General features: G+C 41.4%; 3 protein-coding genes across 6 annotated transcripts; 2 read left to right on the top strand and 1 right to left on the bottom strand.

Moving 5' to 3' along the window:
* Positions 1-744: 744 nt before the first annotated feature.
* Positions 745-3,645, top strand: LOC113156791 (translational activator of cytochrome c oxidase 1). Of its 4 annotated transcripts, none has more exons than XM_026352121.1 (6): positions 745-794; positions 956-1,238; positions 1,333-1,439; positions 2,333-2,466; positions 2,657-2,819; positions 2,974-3,645. In XM_026352121.1, the coding sequence occupies exons 2-6, from the start codon at positions 959-961 to the stop codon at positions 3,181-3,183; spliced, it is 894 nt and encodes a 297-aa protein (XP_026207906.1). In that variant the 5' UTR covers positions 745-794; positions 956-958; the 3' UTR covers positions 3,184-3,645. The 4 variants fall into 4 exon arrangements, with proteins under 4 accessions (XP_026207906.1, XP_026207905.1, XP_026207907.1 ...); XM_026352120.1 differs by having other exon boundaries at positions 746-840; XM_026352122.1 differs by having other exon boundaries at positions 765-790.
* A 1,143-nt stretch (positions 3,646-4,788) lies between these two features.
* Positions 4,789-9,838, top strand: LOC113156451 (potassium voltage-gated channel subfamily H member 6). The gene is made up of 11 exons (XM_026351610.1): positions 4,789-4,932; positions 5,966-6,391; positions 6,605-6,998; positions 7,239-7,438; positions 7,551-7,803; positions 7,891-8,084; positions 8,277-8,385; positions 8,474-8,737; positions 8,932-9,109; positions 9,229-9,433; positions 9,542-9,838. Exons 1-11 carry the CDS (start codon positions 4,789-4,791, stop codon positions 9,836-9,838), a joined length of 2,664 nt encoding a protein of 887 aa, XP_026207395.1.
* Positions 9,839-10,466: 628 nt separating this feature from the next.
* LOC113155905 (DDB1- and CUL4-associated factor 7-like) lies at positions 10,467-14,734 on the bottom strand. The gene is made up of 7 exons (XM_026350646.1): positions 14,345-14,734; positions 13,577-13,735; positions 13,262-13,373; positions 12,989-13,107; positions 12,660-12,869; positions 12,384-12,501; positions 10,467-11,687 (listed from the first exon to the last, which is right to left on the bottom strand). Exons 1-7 carry the CDS (start codon positions 14,480-14,482, stop codon positions 11,515-11,517), a joined length of 1,029 nt encoding a protein of 342 aa, XP_026206431.1. The 5' UTR covers positions 14,483-14,734; the 3' UTR covers positions 10,467-11,514.
* Positions 14,735-15,807: the final 1,073 nt, after the last annotated feature.

The raw sequence follows: 15,807 nt of genomic DNA, 5'->3' as shown, positions 1-15,807 counted from the left end.
TAAGCCAGGAACCATAACACATTCAAGAAAGAACCGATTATTTAAACTGAGAACTGTTGAAGGAAAGAAAATCTTTGAAGCAATATTTGAAGCCAATTAACATTTGGCTTCAAATATTCTGCCTTTAGTCTAACCAGCCTAAAGGCAGATTCTCCTTCTGAAGCTGATAGAGTGACAGTTGGGTCCTGGTTCACCTGAACAAGACTCCTTTTGTTTAGTTATGTCTCTTGAGGTCATTTCATAACATCTCTATTGGGTTAAGGTCTGGGCTCTTACTGTACCACTCCAAAGGGGGATTTTTTTTATCCCTGCTGCATCACCTGAGTCCTTCTGTTGCAGGATAGATAACTGATAAACTTAGGAATTCATCTTCAGTCTCATGGCAGCAACAAAAAAGACTACTGTATTTCTAACACTGCTGCATCTGAAGTTATCTAAAGGTCAATGATTTAGCCTAATGAGCTGAATACAGTCAGAAATACAGCAAAAAACAAAAACAAACAAACAAACAAACAAAATGAATGAATGACAAAGAGGAAGAAAATGTAAGTTCATGTATTTGTTTAGAAATGTGTATGCAACTCAAAGGGATTTGTGGATTAATAGTAGAAATAGAGATTTATTCTAAACAAATGGCTTAAATTTTAAAATGGTAATTAATACTGATAATTGCTAATTTTACTTTCATTCTGTTTTCACGCTTTTATTTTGAAATGCTAATTTGTGACGTTTTCGGAACCAGGAAGTGCCGGTTTCACAACAAGGACAGCAGCAGCTGCGTGGTCTGCGGGCAAGTGTGTGTCCCAAAATAACTGTTCCATTTATTTATTTTGTTAAATGGTCGGTATTTTAAATTAAAGCCTTTACGTGCAGACAGATTTTTTAAAGCCGTCCGTGCTTCATGTGCAAGGCAGGTTGTAGTGTGTGTTCATAAACGCGTTGCTTGTGTGTGAAGGGCATGGCGGGGGCAGCGGTGCTGAGGGCTCTCCGAAGCCTGCACATCAGGACTCTGGCAGCGACCTCAGGCAGGTGTTCGGCCCCGGGGAAGTCGGTCCCGCCGGGTTCATGTGTGCAGTACCCTCCGTGGACCTCTCCTGTCCGGTCGCTGCAGCTCTGCTCCGCCTTATGTGCAGGACACAACAAGTGGTCAAAGGTGAAACACGTAAAGGGACCTAAAGATGAGGCGAGAGGGAGGATGTTCATGAAGTTTGGTATGATGATAAGGATAGCTGTGAAAGGTAATGTCGGATTGTTTCATTTCTAACTTTTTATTATTATTATTATTATTATTTTTGGGACCCTAACTCATTTCACATTTGCTGTCACCTGCAGAGGGTGGACCCAACCCAGACATGAATGTAAACTTAGCAAATATACTGGAGCAGTGCCGAAGCAAGAACATGCCCAAAGCATCCATAGAGGCTGCGATCAAGGGTGCGGTAGGTTGACGAAATGAAAAGGAAGTCGTGGGACACCATAAGCCCTGCAGACAGCTGTGCTCCTTGGCATGTTTAGGAGGGGTGAACACCATTTCTGCAAAAGATCATCGATATTTGTCATCTGTATATTGTCATAGATATGAAAGTTGCCTGTGAGTAACATGGCACATGTAAGTTATGTGCTGCTGGCAGGGGCATAAAATTTATAACAATATTTCTGTGATAACATGATGATATGAAAACAGAACTATTCAGCAATATGCTTTTGACCCAAAGTCACATCACCAGTCTTAAGATTTGAGCAAACACGAACAATGATCATGATCCAACGTTTCAGCTTTTACTTCTTTTATCATAGGAGGCAAACTGGCCTGTTGGCCACTGACAAACGGAAACCCTCTAAACTAAGAGAATTTGTTGTTGCTCCAACATCTGCCATAATCTCCTCCTCATGTTGTGCTGTAGTGTTTGTGCTTGACTTGGCGGAACAAATTCAATTCATGTTTCCATTCTTTGTTGGTTTGAGTTTCTGTCATAACTTGCAAATCAACAGATGTTTTATTCGCATCCGGTTTGTTGTTGAACTTTTCCAGACGACAGAGAAGGCTCATTCTTTCTCAAAATGTTCTCAAACTCTTCCAACATGCAAGCTCAATCTTTCATGTTGCCCCCACCATGTTTGTTGTGTTTATAGGTTCAAGTGGGAAGCACACATTATGATTCATATGCAAACACTTTATTTTGCTAAACTGTCAGGAACAGAGTCTGATATTTATATCATGGGGAGGAGTCATCATGATATATTGTTAATGACACATTATGGCACAGTCCTAGCTGCGGGTGTAACATGTATGACACTAAAAACATTAATGTCTAATCTCCTGGCTCTACAGGAAAAAGCTAAACCAGCATCCCAGCATATGTTTGAAGCCCGTGGACCTGGTGGATGTTTGCTGCTCATTGAAGTCCTCACTGACAACACTACCCGCAGCCACCAGGACATCAAGCGCCTGCTTATAAAGAACGGGTCAGGACTGTGATCTTGCTTCCACTGCGACTGTGTAGCTGGAATACTCCACCACAGATATTTTGCGTAGTCCGACCTCAGTTTACCTGGCCATTTCAGACAGTACCACAAGTAGAAAACTTGATCGAACTTGATCATGCCCCCTGAACCGTAGACATCATGAAAAATGTAGTCCTCTTTCTGCCCACAGAGGGATGCTATCAGATGGAGCACGCCACAACTTCAACAGGAGGGGGGTGGTGTTGGTGCCAGGTCAGAATATCTCCATGGAGCGAGCACTGGAGCTGGCCATAGAGGCGGGGGCTGAAGATGTTCAAGAGACTGAGGATGAGGATGAACAGCCCCTCCTGCAGGTTAGATGGTGACAATGAGGCTTTAGACAGTTGATTAGATCAATTTTAAGTTACACCCTTGGATTTTTCAGAAATAATTATTTAACAATGGACAGAATTTTTAAATTGAGCACTAAAAAACTAAAAAAATAGTTGTTTGTTTCTCCCTCTTCAGTTTATTTGTGATGTGGCTGACTTGAAGAAGGTGCGGCTCTCACTAGCGGAACTGGGGATGCAGATCCTGTCTGTTGGGCTGGAGTTTGTTCCCCGCACCCTCCTGTCACTGGATCAGAACCAGCTGGACACTGCTTCAACGCTAATAGAAGCCCTCAACGACTGTCCAGATGTAGTTCGAGTGTGGGACAACATCCAGGCTGAGGGCTGAGTACTACTTCTGGACATTTGATGGACTCTCACAGATAAAGAATTTGCCAACAGAAACTTTGTGCATCAGTGGATACTGATGCTGATGTTCCATGTTTTCCATTCTCAAACTGCACTTATTTACACGAACAATATATCAGCATATGGCTTCCCAGGGAAACACTGCACTTCTGAGTGTTTCCTAAAGTTATTCACTTCAAGAATATTTCAGATAGGCATTTTAAACGCTGGTGGAAATAATGAATTGTAATGAAAAAGCCTTCTTAAAATGCCTAATCATTCAGATCCTGAAGGTTACAAATACAATGTAAAATAAAAATGTTCTTTTAAGTGAAATTTCACCTGTATCACCTGAATAAGGAAGTGGTGTTTGTGCATTAACAAGGACTGATTCGAAATACATTTTTAGTTAAAGAGCCCCTTCAGATTTATTTAAAGACTTATAAAATATTTTCAAATATTATTTTGTGTCTGATATTGTTTCTTTCTATAAAACATTTGATTACTGTGCCTAGTACTTTGTCTCTTCTGGTAAAAATGTGTAATTCTTATTTGTAAAAACAAAATGAAAAGTAATTCAGATGACGGAAGGTTACAACTGAATGACATTTTGAGCCAGTGTCATTGCAGATCATTACCCCCTCATATTACTGTAGTGTCAACATTGCAGTCAATATGATCCCACATTAACAGTATGCATGCAACATACTGAGCAGATACCTTTAGGCTGCTGATTTTGGTTCTGACACCACTGGTACGTTTGTGAAATCCTAACTTACATTTTAAATGTACACTACCAAACTGGACTGCACGTAAAAACAATGAAATGGTAATTTCATGTTAACAGGGCGATCCAGTGTAATGGCTCTAAGCCCATTTACTCTGTTCATCAATGCTATCATTGATTTTCCTGTCAGTTCCTCTCAGCTGTAGCATGCCACTGATAGGTTTCCAGTGTTGGTGAATGGGGCTCAGCCACATGCAAGCTGCAGGTCAGTCCTCTGCCCTGTGCCAAAGTGGAGAGTTCAACATTAACGTCTGTGTCCCAACACCGTGAACAAGAAGTGCAGATGTTTTGCCTAAAAATGAACCAGCAGAGAGAGGAGTGAATTGTTTTGAACACACTTGTCCTCAGAAGAAAGGATATTTGAGACATGGCTGCCGAAAGGTTGAAACTAAGGAGCATCTGAAATTTTGGTTTCAAATCAGGTAAGTGGTGTTTCATTACTTTACTTCAACCTGAAGACTTGACAAGCTGTTAAGAGCATATTTCCCCACAGTCTAACTGCTGCCTTCTCTGAGCAGTCACAACTGAAGTGTTGAGACTGTGCTGTGTTTGAGGGCGGGGCACAGCTAGATGAGCATTCTGGGAAATCAGCCTAGAGAGGAATGTGTTAAGGCTGGGCACAGGGTTTTAAACGTCACTGAGGAGTTCATTTAGTACATGAATTATGAACATTTCTCAGCCAAATCTAAAATAAACGTTAATAAATGAGGTGAATTTTATATGAATGAAATCGAAGGAGTCACAAATAAAGGCAGAAATAAAGAAAGTTCAAAGTACTATAGACAAGTGTTGTTATCACCTGCAGGTCAGCACAGCTCCATGTCTGATTCAGATTTTCTTAGAAGTGGGGGACCGGCCGGCAGGGGCGCAGAAAGCCGTTCATCTCCAACTCCCAGGATGGAGCTGCTAAGCCCCTCCAAGGTGAAGGACCGCTCACAGAACGTCACAGAGAAGGTCACGCAGGTACGGGGACCAAGAATCCGAACTCACAATGTATTCAGGAATGGCTGGGTTCAGTCAGTCATTAAAGAACAGAATATTGCCATGATGAAAAACTTAATTAACTAGCTAGTGGAAAAATCAGTAGGGTGTTTGTCGGCTGGATGTTTTCCTCCTGGGTGTGAAAAATAAAGTTAGATTGACCTACTGTTTGTGCCGCTGCGGCCCTCGGGCCTGACGTTCTGCATCACTGCCTCTATGAGCTGGTGTGAAATAAATGCAGGGAAATGTTTGTGACCTTGCCGCATGGGGTCACTTGTTGATCCCTTTCTGTCTGTTCGTCTGCTACTCTATCAGTCTATACATCTGTTTAACTACTGTATCTGATAAATCCATCCCTCTGAAATGTCCCTGAGATTCATCAGGGAAGCAAATATTAATTTGAAATTGGGCTGAGGAGAACAAGGGGACTGTGGCAGCACATGAACTCAGCTGTGTGTTTGTGACGCCCAACTCATCATTAGAGCCCTCCAGCCCACCAGCATCCTGCACTTAGTCTGCTCTCGCACGGTTGATTGCAGCACACTGGTGGGTTAGCTTTGCCGAAGAATTGAGAAAAACTATCTGGATTAAACAATCTGGACGTAACCTCTTCCCAAGTCTCTGCTGGGAGTCACCAATGACAGGATGGTCAAGGATTTGTTGGACCTACAAGGTCGCAAAACCAGAACGCACAGCCTCCACCAAGAACTCGGTCAAAACAGTACGTCTTCTAGAAAGGTCTGTTGGTTAGTATTAGAGAGAAAGAGCCAAAATAGAAATGGTGCTGCTTGTTTCAGAGAGTTTACTTGTTTTACTGTGTTTGTTCCTGTTTTAAATAGATGTTAGAGGTCATGCAATACTAGAGAGAAAAAATATTTACCCAAAATGCATTAATGCAAACACAATTAAAAATCAAACGTAAAGTTTAGAGTTCCTGATATTTGCTGCAAAATTAAGTAGAGCATAAGTGTTTTATGTAATAATCATTGGATACTGAGGCATTCTTTATGCATAGGTACTTTCTTTGGAGTCTGATGTACTGCCTGAATACAAACTCCAGGTGCCAGAGACAACATGGTGGATCTTGCTTCACTACAGCCCCTTCAAGGCCTTTTGGGACTGGATTATTCTCCTCCTCGTCCTCTACACAGCAGTTTTCACTCCTTACTCAGCTGCCTTCCTCTTGGATGAGCACAGGGATTTACACCAAAGGAGTTGTGGCTACACATGTAATCCTCTGAATGTGGTGGATCTTCTGGTGGACGTGCTGTTTATCGTGGATATCATCATCAACCTTCGGACAACATATGTGGACCAGAACGACGAGGTGGTCACACAACCAAGCCGCATTGCCAAGCACTATATCAAAGGCTGGTTCCCTATTGATCTGTTCGCAGCAATCCCGTTTGACCTTCTCATTTTCAGATCTGGCTCTGATGAGGTAAAAACTCTACGTGCGAATATTATTATATTTTTTCAAGGGAAGCCGAGTTCACATTGTTTGTATAATTATTTCTGAAGTAATCTTTAGTTTGTATTGTAATGTACCCAAGTGTCAAAACCTCTAAAATTATTTGTATTTCAGTTTCTTTCTACACACACTGTATTTCATGGCCATTTATTCTGTTACATATTCTTCCCTGCTGTTGTGAAGATGGCAACCTTAACAAGTCTGTTGAAAACAGCTCGGCTGCTGCGATTGGTGCGTGTGGCAAGAAAACTGGACCGATATTCTGAATATGGAGCTGCTGTCCTCTTCTTACTCATGTGCACCTTCGTGCTCATCGCCCACTGGCTAGCTTGCATTTGGTATGCCATTGGATATGTAGAGAGGCCATACACTGAAACTGGTTGGCTGGACAACCTGGCTGAACAACTAGGAAAGTCATATAATGACAGCGACTCCACCTCTGGTCCCTCGGTCAAAGACAAATATGTAACTGCTCTGTACTTCACCTTGAGCAGTTTGACGAGTGTGGGGTTCGGTAACGTTTCTCCAAACACCAACTCAGAGAAGATCTTCTCCATCTGCGTCATGGTCATTGGCTGTGAGTTGAATGGCACAGTTAGGGACTGTATGAAAATTAGGGATGGGTTGGGAAGATGAGCCTTATGTTGTCATCATTATCAATACCCTCCTCTTATTCTGCCCCCCTCTCCCTAATCATTTTTGTACAGTCCCCTAATATATAGAGCATGAAATCTTAACTCCAGTTTATTTTCAAATATTATAAATGAAATTACATAAAGTCTTATTGTGATTATTGTCTTTTTTGCTTCTGTCTCAGCCCTCATGTATGCTAGCATATTTGGAAATGTGTCTGCCATCATCCAAAGACTGTACACAGGTACAACACGCTACCACACCCAGATGCTGCGAGTCAAAGAGTTTATCCGCTTCCACCAAATCCCAGGTGGTCTTCGCCAAAGGCTGGAGGAGTATTTTCAGCATGCCTGGTCCTACACAAATGGCATTGACATGAATGCTGTAAGTAAATAGACAAATTACCTCTATAACATTTCATGGTTGCTCAGTATCATTTTTCAGTGTTTTGCATCACACCACTGATATTTCCATGCTTTTGTTATGTCAAATTTAGGTGCTAAAGGGGTTTCCAGAGTCTTTGCAGGCAGATATTTGTCTGCACTTGAACCGATCTCTGCTGCAGAACTGTAAGGCCTTTCGTGGAGGCAGTCAAGCCTGTCTACGTGCCTTGGCTGTGAGGTTCAAGACAGTCCATGCTCCCCCAGGAGATAATCTGATCCACTACGGAGACATCCTGGACTCACTCTTCTTTATCGCTCGCGGTTCCATTCATGTCATTAGGGACGACGTGGTGGTTGCAATATTAGGTGAAGCATCTCATAATAATGTGAGTTCTCAAAAAGGTACAGAGAAACAGAATGTACTCAGCTAATAAATAATTTGTGCGCTTGCAGAAAAGAATGACGTCTTTGGTGAGCACATCCACCTATATGATGAGCCAGGGAAGTCCAATTCAGAGGTACACACCATTACGTACTGTGACCTGCATCGTATCCTGAGGGACGACCTCCTGGAGGTCCTGGATATTTACCCCAGCTTTGCAGACAACTTCTGGAGAAACCTGGAGATAACCTTTGACCTTAGAGATGTAAGTTTTTAGCTGGTAATATTCAGCTGTACTGCCAACTCTCTTCTCTCTCTCTCTCTACGGCAGTAGTATTATTTAAGTAGTGGTGGCTAAAATAATACCAAAGGATCAAGAGGGTATCAGTTTAAATAGCTGGAAAAGAGGCACATTCATGATGAATACAAGTTTTTTTATTTTTTCCTGTGTCATTAGGCTGATCAAGCACCACCAATAGTAACAACTGATGACTCTGGTGATGACTGTGGATATCGGCACAAGCTGAGACACAGAATCCATTCACTGGACTGCAGAATAAGGCCAGGTGAGGAATGTGCTAAAAGTAGCATTGAAGTTTGTTGTGTGTTGTGTATCACATTCAACTTAGTCACTGATACACTCTCTTGTGTCAGATGGAATTGATCATGAAGACTCATACCCCCTTCAGTCCTTCGGTCATCGCCATTCACATCTTGAGGCCCACTGGGATGATCGCTGTAGCTGTGGATCCCCGTGCTCCCAGTCCAGTGAAGACCTGGCTAAGGCTCATAGTGCCAAAGTAGAGCTTTATCCTCCAGAGGATGCCAGGCGTGACTACCCCCCCTCTGTAGTGCAGCTACTACCCACAAGCGGTGCCTCGGTAGCGAGGGAAGCTGTGCTGGACAGAGGCCATCAAGGTAAATGAATGAAGTCTTAATTGTCTGTCATGTATTTTATATTTTTGATGGAGTGCTTTGTGTGTATCCTAAGAATACAAACATGTTTACTGCGTGGTGGTCGGAAACCTCATAAGGTGCCTTTAATATATTTTATTTGATGATGCTTAGATGTCATTGTGGAAATTCACACTGCATTTTTATATTTTCTACAGCTTCGTCTTTAAATGTACCAGGAATGTATCAATACTGGCCAGACACACAGTCACAGTTTTCCAGTCGTGCATGGAGATCGTCTTCTGTCCACAACTCATACCACCCACCACCTTTTACAGAAGATCGGCCCAGCGAGCTAGAGTCTCGACTTGAGGTTTTACATTCACAGCTCAACAGGTGAATATACCGTTGCTCACTTTTCAACCAATCTGCTTTCAATCCCCTTAAGTAAATTAATATTTGGAAATATCTATAATCTATAATTGTTGGATGATGTTTTGTCTCTTGACTTCCAGACTAGAGACTCGCATGACAGCTGACATCAACGTTATTCTTCAGCTTCTCCAGAGGCAAATCGCTCCTGTACCTCCCGCATACAGCACTGTATCATCTAGTACCCTTCCTACTGACTCACCTAGCCTGTATGGGACCGGGACAACAGTGCTGCACAGCATGTATCCCATTTCCCCCATAGAGATCGACAGCCGGACACCCACACAGGTATGGAATAATACTAGGTCAGATCGGGTCAGCTATGTGTTGGCTTCTGACAGATTCAGTTCTGTTTATTTAAGAAATAAAAATTAAAGTGTGATTTTTCTACTCCAGGGCTCCATCCACACAGACCTTAAATTCCCCAAGAAGTCCCAGGATTCACTGTCCAGCGGTATCCATGTGACTGTGGCCTCAGATGACACCATGTTCCTGACTGTCACTCCTGAAACTGAGACCCATACAAGCTTGACTCCGCAGCTGGTCCAGCCATCAGTCCAATTCTCCCTTAAGGAGAACCCCAGGTTATGTGGGTGCCTCCGCTATCCCTCGTTGCCAGGAAACCTGGACATGACCTCAGGACTTTCTGAAATCCAGAAACACCTCTCAGATCCTGTGTTACCTGTCATCTGAGTTTTTGTGGCATCAATTGTGAAGTTGTAATAATCTGCTAATTACAAACTTTTGGGAGAAGTCATATGACAGGATTACACACAGTCAGTGGGGATTGCAACAAAATTATCTTACTTTTGACACAATGATTTTCAATTTAGTGTCTTTTTTTGCTGTGCGTCAGTCCTAATCTATTCCTAATCTGTTAAATTGAATCCTGATCCTGTTCAAATCCTGAATTTCCCTTGCTGACTAGTTCAAAGCTTCTTCCTACAGAATAGAGCCTGACAGATACTAAATTTGTGAGGCCGTTAATACTATTATTTAATAATTCCTAATAATTATTTTTGCTTGTTTCTCTAGAGTTGGAAAAGAATACCCCACCTATATCTTTATGGTAAATATGAAGCTGCAGACTGCTGGCAGATTGGCCACTAATGCACCACCTATGGTAGCTAGCAACTAGCTATATTGAACTATATAAGTCCAATATAGCTCATTTTATAGGTGCTATACACTGTTTCAATTGGTATCTAACTGGTACAAATCCATACATTTTACAAAATAAGAACTTTTTAGGATGTCTGTCAGCTTTCGATTTATCGTGAATCATCTAACTCTCAGCAACAAAACAAATAAGCATGTTTCCTACAATGTCAAACTATTCCTTTCAGAAAAACTGATATCAATAGATGGGCTGATCATTTTTTTATAACAAAACACATCACAAACTACTGAATTATGAGCAAAACATTCAACCAGTGTGGCACAGTTTTTACAGTTAAAATAATAATTATCATAATAATGGCAAAACATGACCCTAAGCCGAAATACCTGAAACAGGTAAGAAATAATTCACAAGGACCCAGTGATAATTGGAGTTCATTTCCAATGTCAACTGCTAGACGGATTCTCTAGCAGTTCTGATACATACCGTTTAAGATGGGAGTGTTTTCTCAGTAATTTACAGGAACAAGAAATGTTTTTCAACCTATCATTTCTAATTGTAAATCTGTACTATAGGTTCTTATCAATGAGTCACCTCACTGTAAAATCATTTAAGCTGTTGTCTAAATATAAAACACCTGTATAATGTTTTAAACTGCGAGGGACTGTTTATTTCTGTATACATTAAACTGTTATAGCTATGAATAAAATTACTGATGCAGAAATGACAAAGAAATAATGTATTATTGTCAGTTAATAAGGTTTCACAGCACTTGTTTTTCATATCACAAATTATAGTTATATATTATATATCTTTATAAGATTTAAAAATGTAATATGTAAACACTTTAATCCGAATGAACCACATTTAATCCACTTTTAAATATGGCTAAACTGCATCTGTATTATTTACTGTAGCATACAAAAACACGTAAGTAGCCTATTTGTCAATTAGACATCGTGCAAAAAGGTTGAAGGATATTAAACCTTGGTTTGTGTCTGTACGTGACAACAGATTTAACAGTCTTCTGGTTACATGGTTTCACTTTTGTTTCGGTGCGCCTTTAAGTTGTCTGACACAGGATGTCTTGGTATTGTATCACAAAGTCAAGCGGTACCATACTGTGTTTCTCACAGTATCAACATTAAGCTAATACAAGCATGAACTGAGCTCTGTCCTTCATAAACTAAAGAGTTTCCAGCAAAGTCACATCAGCTTGTGACTTTCACTGAGAATTTAATATACGCCTTTAGACTCGGAGGATTTCCAGGCAGTTGTTGTAGCAGATAGCGATCCAGTCTGGCTGGGTGGAAGCCCACTGGACATTATTGATCTCGCCCTCAGCTGAGTATGCCAGTATGGGGTCCTCGATGGCTCGCGGCATCTGCTGGATGTCCCAGATTAGAGCCTGGTGGTCGTCAGCTAGACAGAGAGGAGGGGAGCCGGTTTACAGTAATTTAAAATGATTAACTTTTAAACAGGAGAAACTATTCAGACAAATTATTCACAAAACACTTGTAATGTTGCTTAAGTCTTTAACTGCAGAAAAGATCTTTACACAGTATTGTGTATGTGAATGTAAAATGACTTTGGCATCATATCTAGGATTGCCGCCAGGAAATTTATTAACAAAGGTGCTAAGCGCTGTTGTTCTGTTTTCCTCCACACAGTTAGTTAGGGATGGTCATCATTTCAGACGAGATGGTGGATCAATAACACGGCACACTGTAGAAAACCTTGAACTTGAATCTTTGAATATTAACCAAAAAGGATCTTCTGCAAATACTGATTCTGAATGTCTAGATTTATGTGTAGAACATTTCTGAAAGCAAAGACTGAGACCAATACTCCAAAACAAGCCTACTCCATCTTTCACAAAATAGACATACTGTATATTTACTGGCATTCTGTTGTGATAAGTTCATGTGTGGCTCCCTCTGGTGCTTGATATCAGTAGCTGCAGATGATGTAAACTGTTAAATTGAGACGTAATGTTTTCTCTCATTCTAAAACGCCTACTAATGTATGTTTAGGCAGAGACCCCTACTTCCAGACTGCAGACACGTTTTTGTGTAAGTACTGATGACGGTTACTGTGTGTTTAGCAAAATCTGTATACCTGCTGTACAGATGTGGCAGGAGGAGTGTGGGGCCCAGGTGACTCCATTAACGCAGGCCCTGTGGTTACTGAGTCTGGCCACTGGAGTGCAGGGCACACGCACATCTAATATCACCACCTGAGGATACAAAAAAAGAGATGATCAGACATTTATAGACAGTAAATAAGAGAAGAAAATGGGAAGAAGAGAGACAAAAATACACAGAAATCCATTAAAAACAGGAAAACTATTTTACAATCATCAAACAAATACAGTCCAAAGGGAGCTGCATTAACCTCCAAGCTGTCCATTGCCATTGTAGCCAGGTAGTTGGGGTCCTGCTTGTTCCAGCTGAGTCGGAGCAGAGGGTGATGCTGTGGGTCTTCATAGATGATAGTGCTGTGTTCGAGGTGACGGAGGTCAAACATACGGACTGAGCCGTCTGCTCCTACTGAGGCAAACATATCCCTGCCGCCTCCGGCTCGGCTGAAAGAGATGTCATACACCTGCAAAACAAACAATTTCTGATCAGGTGTCTATGTCACACCAAGATTACCCTCCAAGTGCTGTTTTATTAGGCACAGCTGTTAACTAACATAATTATCCATTATGTTGTAACATTTACCTCTTTGTCATGAGCAATGAGCTGCGTCTTGACATGACCTGACACTAAGTTGACCCTCCCCAGCACCTGTCCAGTTTCCAAACCCCAGATTGTACAGGTGGTGTCAATACTGGAAGTACCTGCACACAAAATGTGCACATAAAACATAAAATGAGAGTCTCCCAGTACATGCCAAATAAAGTTTCACATGACTGTACATTGGTAAAGCTCACGATTTTTCTAGTTTTCTGTCAGTAATGCTAACATGAGGTAACCGTGCACTGATTTTTTTACCTAACAGGTTTGGATCCACCTCATTCCAGTCAAAGGACGTGAGAGGTGCACAGAAGTCCGAGTTCTTGTTGTTGTTGAGCAGACACTCCAAACGGGTCTCTGTGTCACTCACCTGGGAGCAAAGACACGTGTTGTTATAAATATTTGTGCAATTCAGTGAGTTCATACCCACACATGGACCATGTTGTCCTCTGTTGTGAATATTTAACTCGAGATTTTCTCATTTAAAGAGTTCGGATAAATAATCAGGAAAAGAAAACAGTGGCTTCACTGTAGCTGTAATAAGCTATCATTATGTTATTATGCTGTGCACACCCTCCAGATTCTCAGGTAGTCTCCACTGGTGGCAAGGAGGTCCGGGTACGCTCCTTTGGTGTCAGGGATCCACATGATTTTGGTGGTGGGGTAGGGATGGTCGAAAGTGTTTCGACCAACAAACTCGGAGCTCTCCTCCTCCAGACCAACGATCTGAACCTGAGGAGACACAATAACAACTCACCTTGAGTGAGCCAGTGTAGAGTTACTTATCTGAACAGAGAGCAGTACAGTAAATCAGTGCTGTGATACACACACAGGGGGTAGTTTACTTTAAATGACATAATACATTTCCCAATATTAAGCCTGATTATTGTACCACTTATGCTCAGTAGCAGCAACCAAGGTAGCAATCAGGCTGTAATTTACAGGGATAGTAATCAAATTTCTGTGAATACATAATTAAGAGCAAATTAAATCCCTGATATGAGAAACAAAATCTTTGAACAGTTAACACTGATAAGTATACATAAATAGTAAAGTCAAGAGTTTGGGACAAGTTGGGCTGTATTTATAGGAAGATGGGGATTATGAGTTCTTTCCCCCCCAAAAAAACAAATAATTTGTTAATGAAAAAAATCCTTGTTGTGTCTGAATAATCGTTTATTTATTATGATGAACGTGATGATCTGATGTTCTCCTTTGTCATATTAAATTAGAAATTAAATATTTCTGTATTTTGAAGAAACCTTTACCACACATATAAAAATATATCTATCCATATAATAATTAAAATGTCTGCCATCATGATGTGTTCCTTGAACGTACCTTGTTATTGTACTCCTCCACAAAGCTGCCGAGCGCCAGGCGGAAGCGTTTGTCCGGTCGCACACTCCAGTTCATGGCGTAAACTGTCCACGGTGCCTCGTATTTGTAGATTTCTTTACGTTTACCGTGTAGTGACATTTTGAAATGCACTACTACTACAAATAACCTCTGAGTGACAACTAATTACCAGCGGGGGAAACAAGACCCTGAACGCGTCTCAACACCAGCCTACTTTACAAATTGAACTTCTTGTCTCTGTGCAGTTTTTTACAGAAGTGAGCTAACTGTTGAATCCATGGAGTTTAAAGGCTTTCCCGGGGATGAGAGCTAAATGTTACACACTAAAAATGTTCATAATATGGCAGCAATGGCGGCGACCGGAGGACAAAAATAGTATGATGATGATGAGCGTCATGGAGGCGGCTGCTGCTGCCTTCACGGCATGACACCAGCGTTGTAATAATCCCAACTCAGCCCAAAAGTGATCCCTAAGATTTAAAAGGATTTTATTTACCCCCCCTGCACTGCCAGCCATCGTTTGCCACGTTCATGTGAGAGAACCATTATTCTGTTATTGTTGCATAATGTGTGATCGTCTTGAATGCGCCAGGTGTATTCACAGTCGCATGTGGAGTTTACGAGAAGCACCTGAAGGCGTCATTGCAGACGCTGCGCTCCACACCTGAGAAGGAGCGCTGCACGAACAAAGCTTTGGAGACACTGACATAACAATTACTTCTCTGAATGGAGTTGTGGTTATGTTTTTTTTTTTTTTTCCTACATTTGGGGTTTTATCTGTAAAAAGAAAATTAGCACACACATTCCTCACGTTACAGTGCCTGTCGCAATTGCGACCCTTTTGGATGATGCAGGTAGAAGCGTCAGGTGTGTGCATGCAGCTTATCATGTGCTCATCAATGTGAACAGTGCACATTGTTCCAAGCCTGACACTTGGCTTGTTTCCAGATCTCCACTTGTGGGTGTGATTAACCCCAGCAACACTTATTCATCAGCAGTGACAGCACATTTGTAGTAATAAATGAGAGGCTTGACACTTAATTTGCCTGTAAGGGGGACGTGTATGAATATAAACTTGCCACACACTGTTTTTCCACTTGCTAAAACAACACCCCTTATCACACTCGGTTTTATGATTGAGTTTTCCCACATGTTGTTTATTTGCATTCCTTTTGACAAACAGATGCCAGCGATTAAAACACAAATTAATAGAAAATAAATTTAAACTCTGGCTCACTACTTCATTTTAGATTTACTTATTTTCTTAGAACAAATTCTGCTTCCATGCTCCAGTTGATCTCTCTTGACCTCCTGTCAGGTAACCAAACATCAATTTGTCACTTGTCTGGATGTTTTCACTGTGGGTCTGTGTATATTTCGTGAGCTGCGTGGCTTTGCTCTTTTTCATAAGTATAGTACTTGCAAAGCTGCCACTGCCAGCAGGT

The sequence above is a fragment of the Anabas testudineus genome, chromosome 19 (assembly GCF_900324465.2).
Source record: "Anabas testudineus chromosome 19, fAnaTes1.2, whole genome shotgun sequence".
Lineage (NCBI taxonomy): Eukaryota > Metazoa > Chordata > Actinopteri > Anabantiformes > Anabantidae > Anabas > Anabas testudineus.
This window is presented reverse-complemented; position numbering and strand designations above follow the sequence as displayed.